This window comes from Penaeus chinensis, chromosome 13, assembly GCF_019202785.1.
Source record: "Penaeus chinensis breed Huanghai No. 1 chromosome 13, ASM1920278v2, whole genome shotgun sequence".
NCBI classification, from domain to species: domain Eukaryota; kingdom Metazoa; phylum Arthropoda; class Malacostraca; order Decapoda; family Penaeidae; genus Penaeus; species Penaeus chinensis.
This window is the reverse complement of record NC_061831.1, coordinates 29,072,963-29,088,886: the sequence shown is the minus strand read 5'-3', so window position 1 is coordinate 29,088,886 and position 15,924 is coordinate 29,072,963. Positions and strand designations below refer to the sequence as shown.

At 39.6% G+C, this 15,924-nt stretch overlaps 2 protein-coding genes across 4 annotated transcripts in view; one reads left to right on the top strand and one right to left on the bottom strand.

Annotated features, from left to right (window-relative positions):
* LOC125031536 (RING finger protein 37-like) overlaps positions 1 to 4,315 on the bottom strand; it is an 8,085-nt gene extending 3,770 nt beyond the window's left edge. The window contains exons 1-3 of one of the 2 annotated variants that reach the window (XM_047622413.1): positions 4,168 to 4,315; positions 1,705 to 1,789; positions 1 to 744 (exon numbers count right to left, since the gene is read on the bottom strand). The exon at positions 1 to 744 is cut by the window's left edge and continues 118 nt beyond it. In XM_047622413.1, coding sequence (XP_047478369.1) covers positions 1 to 744; positions 1,705 to 1,785 — 825 coding nt within the window. In that variant the 5' untranslated portion in view covers positions 1,786 to 1,789; positions 4,168 to 4,315. The remainder of the gene's footprint in view (positions 745 to 1,704; positions 1,790 to 4,167) is intronic. The other variant, XM_047622414.1, reaches the window with a different exon arrangement.
* Positions 4,316 to 4,365: 50 nt separating this feature from the next.
* On the top strand, positions 4,366 to 15,688 carry LOC125031537. 2 transcript variants are annotated; one of them, XM_047622417.1, is made up of 4 exons: positions 4,366 to 4,664; positions 9,287 to 9,392; positions 12,142 to 12,381; positions 15,141 to 15,688. In XM_047622417.1, the coding sequence occupies exons 2-4, from the start codon at positions 9,287 to 9,289 to the stop codon at positions 15,452 to 15,454; spliced, it is 660 nt and encodes a 219-aa protein (XP_047478373.1). In that variant the 5' UTR covers positions 4,366 to 4,664; the 3' UTR covers positions 15,455 to 15,688. The 2 variants fall into 2 exon arrangements, with proteins under 2 accessions (XP_047478373.1, XP_047478372.1); XM_047622416.1 differs by having other exon boundaries at positions 4,368 to 4,618.
* The last annotated feature ends 236 nt before the right edge of the window (positions 15,689 to 15,924 follow it).

The window sequence follows — 15,924 nt, the reverse complement described above, 5'->3', positions numbered from 1 at the left end:
CCACTTATCTAAAAGGAACCTTTTTTGACTCTTGCTTGTGGTGATGCTGGGCTGACCCCAGACTTCAAGGGACTGAATGACTGGTGGGCCCTTTGCTACTGTGCACATTATCCTGATAATCATGCTCTTCACTACCTTCAATGCTTGTCTGTTGGGGTGCTTCAGAGATCCCTTGTATTCTTCTTGAACTTGATTCCTTATATCAAAACCTGGCATTGGTATATGCAACCAGTGCTGATAATGAGGATTTCTAAGAACAATTCTTTCCGCATTCTGGGTAAAGAACTTGCCAACACAAAAATACAAATCTTCAAATTTTTCTTCTGTTTGAGCAATGGGTCTCATATTCTGCTTTACTTCAGAAGAGGCCACATTTTTTGAAAAGTTATTCTTAGATGCTTCTAAATCCGGCTCTGCAGCACAGGAATAAAATTCCTTTTGAAGAAATGTATCTGACAAAGGGGATCTGGCCAAAGTTTCTCCTAATTGCTTGCTATTTCCACTTATTTCAGAAGATTTGCCTAAAGAATTTACTTTATCTGATACTTTTTGTTGAACTGGAGAGGTGTCGTCCAGCCTTGTAAAAACAGTAAAGCCATTGCTGTTCATGTGATCCAACCGGGAATTTATAATAATATGGCTAATGTGAACAGGTACAGGGAAAACCAGGGACACGTCAATGGGAGGCCGAATGAAGTACTCTCCCATGAACCCCTTTTTTCTGGCTGATGGATCCTCACTTATCTGGAAATGCAGAAGACGTGGCAGAAAAATATCTTTAGAACAAGTTATGTAATTCTTTGATTTCTAAACTTGAAAAGCTTGGGATGTACTGACTATTTACTTCATTCTGAATTAATATATATGGGTTTATTTCCCAAAAAATCTATTTAACCCAACTGCCACAGATTTATGTTCTGTCTCCTGTAGTTTTTTGTGAATGTTGTTACATACAGATGGCTCCACATTTGCTCTGCCTGCAAGGACTCTATCAGTAGCCCTAGTGACCCATCCTGATTTCCCCATTCCTTGAATTTGCAGGTAAATGTGTTTTTCTTTTTAATGCAGTTGACATCGATAATGTTATTACTATTATTGATGTTATGATTATTTAATTGTTATTAAATTCTCAATAACATTTAAGACAATGAAATAAAGCAAAAGACCCTTTCCAAGAGTCAAGGAAAAGGGTAAACAGGTGAGGTAGGTAGGACTAATAACTGACTCATTGGTGACTAAGCTCTTATAGAGCCATCTATGTGTAAATACAATAAATAAACTTGTATTACATTGGGCATGACATGAATTAATGCCATAGGTGGCAATTGGGTTAAATGAAAAACTGATCTAATGTCAGAAATTACAAAGTTTTACCATTTTACAAACTAGTATAAAATTACTAAAGCATAAAAAAATGTACCCACTTCCCATATAAAGAGCTGCATTGCAATAGACTAATTACATTTTAAACTTTAGCTTTTACATAGACATAATTTTTTTCTTTCTTATTGTAACAATAACTGTAACAATGCTTCTCGGTTACATCAACCCTCTGGGATTCTTGCTTCCCACTCAAGTATTCTGAAATATTGCACCAACAGTCCCATCTGAAACAGTGATTCTACCACAACAATCTATTAACTCTTCATGATCAAACTGAAGGCTTCTCTTTAAAAATACAAAATAAAAATAAAAAATACTCACCAAGTTACTGACTTCCCTGCCATCTGCACCTGGTTTGTTCGAGGATATCTTGGGATCCAAAATCTCTGAGCAGAAATTCATCCTGCTATGAGTGATACACATCAGTGCTCAGGAATATTCTGATAAATCATTTATTCATACACAGTAGAGAGAAAGCTTAGTTATAATAAGAAAACAGACTAATTCTATACACATATACTACATACACTATCTTAATAACATTTGTACATTAATGATTCATTTACAAAGGACAAGCAGAGAGGTAAGTCAAGTGTGCAAGTAGCTGCTCCCATGTTTGTACATACCATGTTCCTTGCTAAGATATGGTCAGACCTCTTTTCCCCAACAGTCTTGCTGATGTTATTTTCCAAATGTATTATAATAATATACTTGGGAAAGAACACCAGCACCATTGTTGGGGGAAAGAGGTCTGCATATTACATCTTAGCAAGGCAGAAATCACACTTGGGACATGGTATGCACAGGACTCCATGGATAATGAATTGACTAGTAAAGCAGTGTCTTCTGGCATAAAGTGGAGCACCTTTGTAGTTATTTTGACATTGAACATCACCTCCCCATATGGTGTCTAGCCTCCATTACAAAAAATGGTTGGCCCCACAGCAAACAAGAATTTAGAATAGGCTTCAGCACAACCAACATAAACACAGCAATGAGGAGCAACAAACTATCTCAAGTCATTGTGTGTTTAATTACCAATGTGACCGAATACATAAATTGAACTCTATGAACCTCTTGTTCGTAATGGCCTGAAAAAGCAATAGAGTGAAAAGCCCTTCTACATAGTATTTTATTCTTCCATTCACTGTTTTGCTAATATTATGTTATTTAGTCAAGTTTTATTGTATGGAATAATTTAGTAGCCTTGTAATAAAATATTCTGCTTACAACTTATTTATTATACTGAAAACAGTATCTCCTCTTTCTTTCTTACAAGATTTTAGACAAAAATAAGTTTATATTTCCTGGATCTCTTTTTCTTTGGTTTCTATTTCTCTTTCCTCCTTTAGTTCTTCTCTTGATCTTTTATTTTATTATTTAATGTCAATTATTTCTGATCCTCTTAAGAAGCTTTTTGTGTTCCAGAATGTAGTTTCTCAAATTCGTTGGTAATCTGCATCTTTAATCAGGAGATTTGTCGTTATGTTATGAAACATGATTATTTTTACTGCATCTGTCAATTGTATTGTGTGAATGGAATCTTTGGCATTGTAACAGTAAATGCTCCAGGTTTTCTTCTTGACTTCTGCATCATCCGCATGGTTTCTATGAATTGATTTATCAGATTTTGTTTTACTTTTTTCTTGGTAGATGCATATCTAGCTTTCTGTCTTCAGATCTTGTCCATTGATCTGTTTTGTTGTTTTTTAGATGGTATCTTTTACTTCCAGAATTTTTTTCAAGTTTAATTCATAATTTTAATTTCTTTTGTAGTTTTTGAGTCTTGAATTTTGGCTACAGGTCTACTTATGTCATGGGCTTTTCTAACTGCTCTCCTTTTATATTTGGGGCAACTGGGGGCAGCTGCCCCCCTCACTGCTCTGAAACTAGTCTGGCGCCCCCTGTTGGAAATGTGGCGCCCCTCTTCATCATTCTCGGATCATCCAAAAACAAAACATATAATCGGCAATTATCATTCTCACCATCAAATCATTATAAAACAAATCATTATAAAACAAATAATTATAAAACATAGAATGACAATCTTTCTCTGTCAAGGTAGTGGCAGGATATAAAAAGTAGCATGGCTAAAACTTTCTATAAATAATTTTCAAACCACTCAAAGTGAGCATAACCTATGGTGTAAACTAAACTGATTTCCTACAGCAATACAAAGGTTTATAAGTGCCCCCCTTTATCAACTGCCCCCCCTTCAGAATAGTTTTGGATCCGCCCCTGCATGAACCATCACCAATAAGAAATCATAAAGTTAAACTGGTAAATACTTAAGACAGTAGCATGTCAATCAAATGTCATGCATGGGATGTGCTGCAGCCTACACTATACAATGACAGTGGACATGAAAGCTTTCCTAACAATGTATCTCAAAGAACCATTCCACACTCCATCTTGCCAAAATATGTGGGGACAGGTTTTTTTAGCCTTTCCCAGAGTGTGCAGTTGGTGGCTGTGCAATCCCTTGACACAGAACCAATGATGCTACACTCCAGGCTGAAGGCCTTCCATCAGAGATCCAGCTATTTTGATGCAGAATTGGACAGAGCAGTCAGTACAATTATGATTTTCAAGAATAGAAAAAAAAATGTTTTGGAAGACGATATGGGTATCTTGTATACATGTAGCAAAATTAAACATATTACGTGAGTACCTTTTATAGATTTCACGATGGCTTTTATTAAACCTGAGATATTGCTTTGCCATTCTTTACATTATGCTTTGTTAATAACATGTAAACAAGAGGCAAATGCCAGAGTAACTTACAGCTGTACTATCTTCTTGCAATGCCTAGTTTATTAGTGAAGACAGTGTAAGACGATCGGATATTTTCTGCTTCTTTGAATGTTCCAGGTCATGACAAGATGTGTTCGTTCGAGCCTCCAGGTGACGAAGGCCGCCCCCCCCCCCCCAGGCCGCCCCCCGCGCTTTATGAATGACTGTGACGTCACCGATGTAAACAAACGCAGGAGGGCCAGCTGGCGGTGGGCGTGCCTTGGACTCTTGTTACTAAAACTCTTCAGAAGGAAGACGAAGGAGAGGGAAAGAATGTGCCTTTGACACTAAAGCTGTTCCAGCTCTTCAAAAGGAGGACGAAGAAGCGGGAGAGAATGTGCCTTTGACGAGCAACTTCTGTGCAAGTGACAGATTTGTTGATTCCTTTTATTCGTCCAAAGCTCAACGCTGAACTCCCTGCGATTTCTTCTCGTTTATTGAGGTGATGCAGGATTTAGCAAGATTTAATTGCATGCAGATTTAAATTGGTAAATTTCTAGTTTCGGGTCAATATGTAGAAGAGGGTAGTGGGTTACTTTCGAAACAATTTTGATATTTTTCTGCATGAAATCCACTGCTTTCAACGATTCTAGGCATTGTTCCTTGTGCAAATTAATCGTTGAGGAGATATGATCACTATCTCCATCGACAATCTTGATTTGATCGTCCCGATAGCAAGGGCGGAAAATGTTCAGTGCAGGGCTACAAAGATAGTACCTGGGCTGCAATACCTATCATACAGTGATTGAGAGAGATGGAATTGCCAACTCTTGCTCACTGATTGGCAAGAGGAGACATGACAGCAATGTTTAAAATTATCAAAGCTTACTATCATGAGTATTTAAGCCAAGATATTCTTGAAAGAAGTGAGGATGCAATAACATGGAGACACGACTACAATGTTTTCCAGAATCAATCTAGATTTGAAATTTGTTATAATTCTTTTCTCTTTTGTGTGGTTCCCATTTGGAATGCTCTGCACCCAGAAGTTCTGAAGGCAAACTCCCTCAACACCTTCAAGTGGAGACTGGATAGAAGTTGGGCAGATATTGAACTTAAATATAATTACATTGCTACCTTTCCAACCTTACATGCTCAGCAATGTAGTGTAATTAAAAAACACTCTTGTTTACAGCCATACTAAGGCTTCATAGCCAAAGATGAATCACAGTAACAAAATTGAAAGGCATCTACAAGTTTGCCATTGGCTTTGCACAAATTAATACATGCTAAAAGAATTACCAAGGGATTTATCATCAAGTAAGGAGCCAGTCCAGTTGGTGACCATCACAGATTGTGACAGGTTTCAAATGGAGTTGAATAAAATGCATTAACAATATGAAAAACTCTGAAAGGCACTGCAGGTGTCATTTTAAGAAATCACTGAATCATCTACCTCACACAAAATGTTTTAGTCTTTATTTAAATGGAGCTTCAAGGGGAAAAAATAATACAATGTTCAAACTGTATCCATACTGGTATCACACTTTGTTTCCTAAAATTTTGGGTGTGCACTTCTACCCTCTTGCAATATTTCTCAATACACTTAACTGGGTGAAGTTAAGTTTCATCCTGCCATATTTTATAATGAAAATAAATCTAGGAAATGTCACAATTTTGGCATCGATGGATTTCCTCTCATTCTGTACTATCCAAATATATTGAAATTATGCTGTGAAACACTCGCAAATCCCCACATTCTTGGCCCTGATACCATTGGAAGGCAAGGAAGGTGACTGATTCTGTGTACATTATTCATATTTTACGCTGCAATTTCATTGGTCTCTTTCATGCCCTCCCCGGCTATCAGAGCCAAGAGTGTGGGGGTTTGGGGGAGTTCCACAGCATAATTCATACATATATGTGTATTAGAGGGTGAGAGGAAGCCATCAATACAAAAATTGTCACTCTTGGTTATGCAATGCTATTCCAGAAAACTACCCTAGGACTCTTATCTTCTACATACTTGTTTCAAATAAAAAGTAACAAAGTTATTTGACTCAAGTATCAAAGAGCCCAAAATGAAAAACTTGGATGAAACTGAGGTTAATGTTACCAAGAGCGATGCACAGAGATAGTGGGAAATGGGCACTGGTATCTTATAGAGCATAAAAAATAGAATCATTAGCAACACTGGTACATCTGCAGCGGCCTCATATTGACCGACAAATGATGATAATATCCTCTGCATGTCAATGCTCAGAGAGGAAGACCACAATACCCTCACACTGCCAGAGTTCTTAATGTCATATTTTCTGTAAGTTGGCACAACATACTAATAAAGGGGGGTATAGGGGGCTTGCCCCCCTCTCTGGGGAATAAATAGAAGGTAGGAAAGGTTAGGTTTGGATTTTGGGACAATATGTAGTATAAGGTAGTGGCAGAGTTGGGTAATAAAACCTACATGAAATGATAGAATAATACAAACCAAGACAAAGTTCTTCTATGGTAATATGTGTGCAAATGCTTCCCAAGGGTGCTATACGTAAAAGAAAAGAGAAGATCCCCCAATTTTGGCTCGTCTTGTTTACATTGCGAGGGTGTCCAGGGGGCGTAGCACAGGGGTGCTGTGTGGTGCAGCGGTAGCAATCTCGTCTAGCAATCTTGCTGACCTGCGTTCGAATCCCTCGCCACCAGTGGATGTAGCCTTGTAATAAAATATTCTGCTTACAACTTATTTATTATACTGAAAATAGTATCTCCTCTTTCTTTCTTACAAGATTTTAGACAAAAATAAGTTTATATTTCCTGGATCTCTTTTTCTTTGGTTTCTATTTCTCTTTCCTCCTTTAGTTCTTCTCTTGATCTTTTATTTTGTTATTTAATGTCAATTATTTCTGATCCTCTTAAGAAGCTTTTTGTAATCCCGGCCATTCCTTGCACACGGGATAGCTTAGATGCAAAATGAAACAAACATTATGTTACAGCAAGAATATCCATTGTAACAAATGGAATCAAACTAAAATTTATAAAATTTAATTTATATAGTATATACTCAATAGTACTATACCGTAGTATATAATTTACCTCTAAAGTCATGAATGATTTTAGCATATTCCTTCTTATTTCATAGTAGATCACCTCAAAGGTGCACACGTTTTTTTTTGCCAAAGTATGCTTGGGAGATGTTTGTTTATTGCTGGAGTGCCAGGGCACAGACAAGGGCTTGAGTCATGGCAGGTTTATCTTTGATAAGTGATTTTGGGCTTATCTTTACTTATGTTTCTTTTATTATGAGTGGTTATAATGGTTCCTTAAGATTTTTTATTTATTTATCTCTGCATGTTTCTTGTTTCAAGATTTTCCACAGATATCAATTTACATTATTTTATTGAAGTAACCCAAATTTGTGTCTTCTCTTTTTATTTACACTAAGTGTATTCACAGATTTGGTTGGATCTGTCTTGCTGTATGTGAATTTTCAAAAATGTTGACATAGATATTAAAATTATTTACAGGTATAAGGAATTTAGAGAAGGTGTAAACAGTTTTAAACTTGGGACATATCATGGTTAAGATTAAGTTGAATATTTTTCTTAATGTTCCCTGTCCATTATTTCTTTGTTTTGTAGTTAATATAAACTTAACAGAAACAACTGACAGAAAACAAAGAGCACAATAGGCAGCAAAATATGGTTTCTATAAGCTAGATATATCCAGAATCATTATATAACTAATAAAACAGACTACATGCAAAAGGAAGTTGCTATGATTTGAGCAGTGGTTCCCAAGCTCTTCTCATTCACGCTTTCTGCAGCACCCTGTTCTTCCCCCCCCCCCCCCCCACATGAATTTATCTATTCAGCAAAGTGCATCTTTGCCTTTTCCACAAAATACTAGAGCTCAAAACTAAATAAATACAAGTTCCAAGTTTAAATGACAAGCATGAAACTTGACAGAAGAATAAGAGCAACTTAAAATTATACCATGGAACCTTGCAGCTCCCCACCAGTTTGAGAACCACTGGCTTAGAGAGACTGCCACCTGAAAGAGTGATCAGTTACCAATGACAGCCTAAAACTCTTCTGTTATGAGCAATATAAGATATTTGCTATTGAGATAATTGACATTGCTGTCTGCCAAATGGTTGTTGTCATAAGAATTATACCTCCTCTGGGCATGAGGGCCAATTTTGAGCTTTTTCAATTTGATAATAATATGGGATATATTTGGCTATAGGATATATACCTCTTGTGATCTTTATAGAATTCCCTTTGATGTAGATTTGTCAGAAAATTAAGCAGTAATGAATATTTGAAGATGTTCTTGACCCCAACCAGAATATGATACATGTTTGATTTTTTTACTCATTTTTCTAAAGTGCTATATTAAAATCATGTGAACATATGAAGACTGATGTAAATACTGTATATGAACCACTGTTTAATGGGGGAGGGTCATGGCTAAGGACCAAATTGGAAATATGCTAACCATATAAGATTATATTAGTGTTCAAAGTAATTATTCCATTATATTTTAGTTTTACTGGAAATAGAATGTGATGACCATTTGCTTGCATTATATAATTCTCTGCATCCTGTGGACCTTTCATTATTTTATTCTTACAGCTTCTATTGCATGTAAGGTCTTTTTTTGCTGGAATAGCTTTCTTCTTCTAATTTGCCTTTGTTATAGATAGGTGGTTCTTACACTTCTAGGGGTTGGACTCTGCCGTAATGCACCCCCTGCCTGCATCTATATCCAAACTGATAAAAAAATCCTTTGTGAATTAAAAGTAAAAACAAGATGTATTTTTGTCTTATTGTACAAAAATTGGGTATAAGCAACACTAATATACATTGCAGCAATAGTGAAAGAATTCTAAATTACTAGCAGTAGATGTACAGGTTGCAGAACTCTTTTAGGTGGTCCTATAAAGTAGCACAAGACTAAGAAAAGGACATAAGGAAGAGGTTCTTGAGGAGGAGGTTTTTGAACCAAGCCATAGGGATGTTTCCCAGAGAATCCCACGTCCAGATACTTAGTACATTTTCTTTTTTATTATCTTAGCTAACATCATTATGATTCCAGTCCTAGTATACTATACAACATGCACTTACACCAACTCTTGGTACAAGTCATATAACTAATGTTACTTTTTGCTATTCAGATGCAAGGCATGGATCCCTGGGGTTCAACAAGGGACCCCTCGTCAGAGGCTGGCATGGGCTTTGAAGACTCCTTTTCGCCACAAGACAAAGACCAACAGGGAGAAGGTTTGTTGAATCTTTCATTTGTCTCTCTCTCTCTCTCTCTGTAAATGGTGGATGTTTACAACATTTTGATTCAGGCATGACCAGGGGATATGTTAAACACATGCCACGAAGCACATACTTTGAAATAAGATAAAATGTATGATGGAATAGTGTTGGAATGAGAGGGCTCATATTGATGTTGGTATTAGTAAAGGGGTGAGAAAAGGACAGTTTTGCTAGCAATGATGCCCTAGAAGGGCTGAGAAGTCACAGGAGAGGTCAGATATTACCTGTCTTAACATTGGTGCATCCCCATGTTCAACTATACCCCCCAAATCCCTTGCCCATTGCTCTCGAGCAAGGGATCACCCCTCCCTTTGACCTCAGCCCTCTCGTCAACAATTTTGCATGGTCTTTTCCTCTCCCCCTTTCCTTTCCTTCTCTTCTTCATCCTCTTCTTCTGTCCACTTCCTAAGGAATGAGAGCCATGCTGAAAGAATGAAAGCCTGGCTTTGTGTCCATCATGAGCAGCCTCCAGGAGCCATGGGCACAGTATTCCCTTGGTTAAATGTCTATCCCTTACCCCCTGGGGTAGACAGTTTCTCTCCCCATTTATTTTGCCCTTATTAAGGGCATTAAGGCTTGCCCTTTCATCAGCTAGCCTATCTAAGAATGATTTCTCTGGTTTTCCAACTCCTGCTTCTCCTTTGACCACAACTCTGACCACTGTTACTAATACCCTCTCCTCAGTGTTTATTGTCAACTCTATCCATTGCAATTCATCCACCCAGGTCAACCTTATTGTCCTCCCAACAGTACTACCACTCTCCATACCACCCCACCATCCTCTTGCCCTTTTCCTTCTACTGCTTCCACCTCTGCAAATCTTTTGAGTACTCTTTTTGGCCCAGCCAAGCGGGATCAATTCTTTGAAATTCCCACAATAGCCCCTTAGTCTGACAATACCCGTCTCTTCCAGCAATGTCTCCAAAAATAAGTAGGCAAATTATCCTTTGCACCCATTCCAATTGTTCTTGCTTTTTCAGTTACATCTAAGTCCCAAGCCCATGCACTCATTTGTTTTGGCCAGCCAGCCAAACACTGTCTCTCCACAGCCTGTTGTCCTCTATGCGTCCAACCTGGTCTTGACAGTTCAAAATGCCCTGCTCAGTCATGCACATTTGCCAATTGTGGTGGCTCCCATAATGTATTTTATAGGAGTTGCCCTGTCTGCAAGCTCGAATCTGAGGTAGCAGTTCTCAGATTCCAACAAGGCCTCAATCTACTTGAGGCCAGACAAGAAGCACGCTGACAAGGTTTTTCTCTTTCTTCTATTCCAAAACTGTACTTCCCTCTGCTCCCCTCCCATCTACTCAAGAAATCTCAGCATCTCCCCCATTATCTCTTCCCTTGAAGAGATACTGGGGGAGCATCCTATTTTTACTCCCTTTCTCCCCCAGTCTAAATCCAGGTATTCCAATCTCTACCACTTCCCCAGTGCCCCACCATCTTACTCTACCTGTCTCACCCCATCTTCTACCACATCCTCTCCTACACCCACCACCTCTCCTTCTACTCCTCGGAATCTATTCCCTCTTCGCCTCCACATGAGAAAACCCTTGTTTCTCAGACATCCCCACCCAACCCGCCTCCAGAAACTCTTGAAAACATCCAAAATTCCCTAAACATGACCCAAATGAATGCTCCCCTCCCTCATTTACCCTCCAATCCCTCTGTTCCTATTCGCTCTACAGTCAAACTATTTACCAATATCCCAATATCCATCCTCTTCCTCAAGTCCCCCCCTACCCCTCTTCCTACTACTAAAAAACACCCCATCTGCTCCTCCTCCATGTGCATCACCATTCCCTCTTCCTGCCCCACTGTCCTTAGTCACAACAATGTCCTTCGCCAGATCCCTTTCCTTCTGACATTCTTCCCGAGAATTCACCACTTTCACCTGTCCCCTTATCTCATTCTCTGGATTTTTCTCCTGGCATTGGGTTAAGGCAAGTGTCTAGAGCAGTGTTTCCAACCAGAGGGTCACGGCCCCCTAGGGGAGGGTTGTGAACACTTAGGGATAAATATTGTAGGCCAGTTTGTAAGATGTTAGTAATTGTTCCTATGGATATACAATAATTACAAGTCTATAAGGGATATTGTATTACAATTAGATAAATAAGCTTTGTACATATTGCAGATTTTTTCTTTCATAGCCAAGAATTGTTGATGGAGTGATGGATGTGTTTGAGATTTGAGGTGGGGGTTGCAAACATGTCAGCAGTTTGAGGAGGTCATAAGCATTAAAAGGTTGAGAACTAAGGGTCTAGAGGTTACGTGGCCTGACAATTATTCCATAGATCTTACATGTAACTCTGGTACATTTACTGTTTCTACTTATAGTGAGCAGATACTTGTGCTTAATTTCACAGTCCTATTTAAATTTTAGCTGTAGTTAAAGAGACATTTGGCATTTTTGTTAAATGCTGACTGCTAGTTGCACAGACCACAGTGTGCAGAGACCACCAGCAAGGACGTATGCTGTCTAAGCAGTTAGCCTTTCATTTGCTCCTGACTCTACATGAAAAACTATATATGCTTATATACTTATGCATATTTATATTTATATTAATATAAATATAAATATACATACCAACAATGACTGTCTGTCTGTGTATCTTATTTATGCACATATCAGGTAGTATAGCAAGCACTCCTGAAGGAGACTAAGTGCTATTTTATGTTCACATTTTTGTTGCTTTGTTTCCAGGCATGTATATCCCGCTGGATGACTCCCTGCAGTACATCGCTGGCCTCGAAAGAAAGTTGGCTCGCGTTCAGGGCAAGACGAGAAGCCAGCGGCAAGCTGAAAGCAGCAGACTCATCGACGCCTTGGCCTCGTCCAGGGACGCCCACACACAGCAGCTAATGGAGAGCACAGACGCACGCACGGATGCGGACCTGGAGGCGGATACGGAGCACCATTCCTCAGCTGCTGTTGATCCTCAAGGTAATGAAGACACTCGTGGCCCCCTCTTACGAGAAGACAAAGTAATTGGTATGCGCGAGATGAAAAATGGTCAAAATCCTCCTGAGATCCTAAATCCTCCTCCTGTATAAAGCGAGAAAAAGGTGACAAAATCTCCACATTAATGGTCAAGTCTAGTGGGTTTTCATTTCTTTTATTGTGAGTATATTGATGTAGCGCACTTTTAACATCACTTTCTCGTGCATGGTGTCATGAGCGGTATACTTCAGCTGCGCACACACACGGCAATCAGTTCAGTTCAGTGAGAGTTGCGTAGGCTAGCTTCGCCTGGGCCTTCCGTGTATGTGGCCCGGCCTATGGTAGCTACTTGGAGCTGTCTCAATTGATTAATTATCACTGGATGCTTACCGCGGTGGCCAGAATGTGAACTGGTGCTCTAACCGCCATAATGTAAGCGAGAGGCATAATCTTTTTACCAGTCTGGCGGCTGTGTCCCTGTCTTAGAAATTGTGTGTGCTCACAACTCTGTAAATGGTGAATTAGGATGGGATGCGTGGGCTAGGGCTCCCATGACCACAACTGCTTCTGCCTGTAGCAAGGGGGTATAGTCTGTTACCCTCATGGATGTTGTGGCATCCCTTGCTGCAAAGCCGGCGCCTACAGTGTGTCTCAAATGATCGACTAATCCATCTGTGAAGTAAGTTCTACTACCCAGAGGAGTGATGGCTGCAATGACCCTTCAGCTTCTGCCTTTAGTCTAGGCATGGGGTATTGCCTCTTTCAGAAAATTCGGTCAAGGTGCAATATAGTCAGGATGGGGAAGTTTATGCTCTTAACAAGTAGTTGCTCTTTAAGCTGATAGCATATCAACACCCTGGCTGTGTGTGACAGCCAGGAGTTGTTTGTAAAGAGCTCATGTTCTAGGCGTTTGAGTACTTTGTGTCCAATGTATGTGTTCTGGGGTGCCTGGATGACCTTGGAAAGAAGCTGTGGTGCCAGCAAATAAATTCGAGAGTCCTTGAGGAGGTTGAGGACCTTTGTCCCTGAGGGGGCACCCAGGATGATTTTGGCAGCTTCATTTTGGACTGTCTCGTTTTTCTCTGAGTCTTGGCTTGGTGGCAATCAGGGCAACCGAGGCATAGTCCACAATGGGTCGGACGGCATGTACATAGAATGATCTCAGTACTTTATCTCCTGCTCCTGTGTGCCTCCCGGTCATTGGCGTAGGACAAGGTTTATGTAAAGGTATACCTTGGTGCAGGGAGGACTCTTTAGTATAAGGAAGGGAAGAGACGCTAAGGGTAGCTAGCTAGCTGGAAATATAAAAAGGAGTAATACAGAAGGAGGCGAATCCCATGTGTGGGGATATTTGGTTTGTCGCTGCTGTGTGGAGGGTTGGAGAGCGTGCTTCGATTTGTTTATTGCGGTGTAGAGCCAAATCAGTTTAATAGGAGACTTTTTTTCTTTTCCTTTTTTGCCTGAACGCGTGCTAGTTCGCCTTTACCGCCAGCCACTCCGGAGAAAACGTTAATTGCCATTCTTCGCAGGCAGTGTGCCCGCCCCTCCTCCCCTTGTTTCTTCTTTTTTGTCGCTATTGCTCTGTATTTTGTTTTTTGTTGTTGTTGCTGATGTCCTTCTTAATCATATTTTTTACTGTTAATGTTGTTGTTCTTATTATTATATATACTGGTGGTAGCAGCAGTATAACTACTACTACTAGTAGTAGTTGTAGTCCTAGTAAAGTAATAACAATGGTAATGATTATATTAATTGAAATTATAAGCATAATTATCGTAATGATAACCATATCAAGGAGGGATTGTGTGCTGGACATCTATATAACAAAAGTGTTTTACAGTATCGGTAATTATTTTTTGTGTAGTCTTAAATAGACCTTCGTAGCATAATTACTATCTGATCGCTGCCAGCTCCCTTGCAGCGACAGTGGCTCATAAGCTTCATCCATAATATTTTACAAAGATGCAAAACATCGTACATGTTATATTAGTGGCCATCAGCTTACATAAATTATTCAAGATTCTAATAGCACTATGCACCAAGCATATACAGTCGTGGTGGGCGTAATCGGCTACAGCGTGAAATTTCTCAGTAATTGATTATAATTTCCAGTAATCAATTACTGAACGATTTTGAGGACCGTCTCAATATATTTCATTCTAACACTACTCACCAGACCCTTGTTTTATTCTGCCATGTGGAGCAAGTTTATGCCATGTACGAATGATTAATGTTTTTTTTAGGTTTGTCAACAAAGTTGACAAATATATATTCTTACCACCGTAGCTTTTGCAAGATTTTGGTCTGTCATTCTGATATATCACTGAATTTTAAGAGTGAAGTTAATAAGTGTATCTAATTCATGCATGATTTTTTTTTTTTTTTTTATGAAAAGTAGTGAAAATCACTTTTTTGTTGCTATGTAAGGGAAAATTCATTTTTTTAAGAGAATGATATATATATATATATATATATATATATATATATATGTGTGTGTGCGTGTGCGTGTGCGTGTGCGTGTGCGTGTGCGTGTGCGTGTGCGTGTGCGTGTGCGTGTGCGTGTGCGTGTGCGTGTGCGTGTGCGTGTGCGTGTGCGTGTGCGTGTGCGTGTGCGTGTGCGTGTGTGTGTGTGTGTGTGTGTGTGTGTGTGTGTGTGTGTGTGTGTGTGTGTGATGTTCAAAACATGGTTTCTGGTGTTGACTTTCAGAACGTGACCATATAACATGTCACTAAAATATGCCAATATTTCTTTCTTTGCAAAGGAGCTTTGGGGTCCATGCTCAGAAGGGTTGCTCCCAACAAAATCGCTCTGAGCCACGAGGAGCTGTGTCGTCTCCTCGAGGCTGACATCCTCGCCAAAGTCCACGATGCCCTGGAGGAGGAGGAGGAGGAGGAGGAGGAATCGGCCGCGAAGGAATCCGCAGCCAGCCAGAGGTCAGACGCCTCGCACTGTGAAGCCAAGGAACCCGAGCGGACGGAGGCGAGCGCAGACGCAGTGCAGGACACCGCCAAACAGCCAGGTGTGACCCCGCAGGCAGCTCCCAAGGAACACTCGTCGGACGAAGGGGAAAAATAGGGACTGGCATTTTGTCTTTCACTTCCTTTCGAAAAACTCTTGTTTACCGCCTCATCACCTGTAGTTTACAATAGGAAACTGATGTGCGTGGGCGCAAACACCCACACACACACGTGTCTTTACCTGTTAGTAAAATCTACAGTGGCATATATAGAACCCATATACATAATATTTGAGATGTTGAATATTAATTATTTACGGTATAAACTTTTGTATAATAAAAGTAGATAAGAATGAGCTTTATTATTATCCGTATCTCCAGAAAGATCAATAGAATATCACAGAATAAAGGAGGACACCGTGGAAATGATCTACATGGAGGTTAAAGTCAAAACATTTGAACTAAGAAACAATTGCTAATGAGGTGGCACTGCATATGTGTGATGATAAGTCACTGTGCACAAATACGTTTGCATTCATATAGTGTAGCATCCGCCTGTCTTCGTCGTACATTTCGGAACAGTAAATCA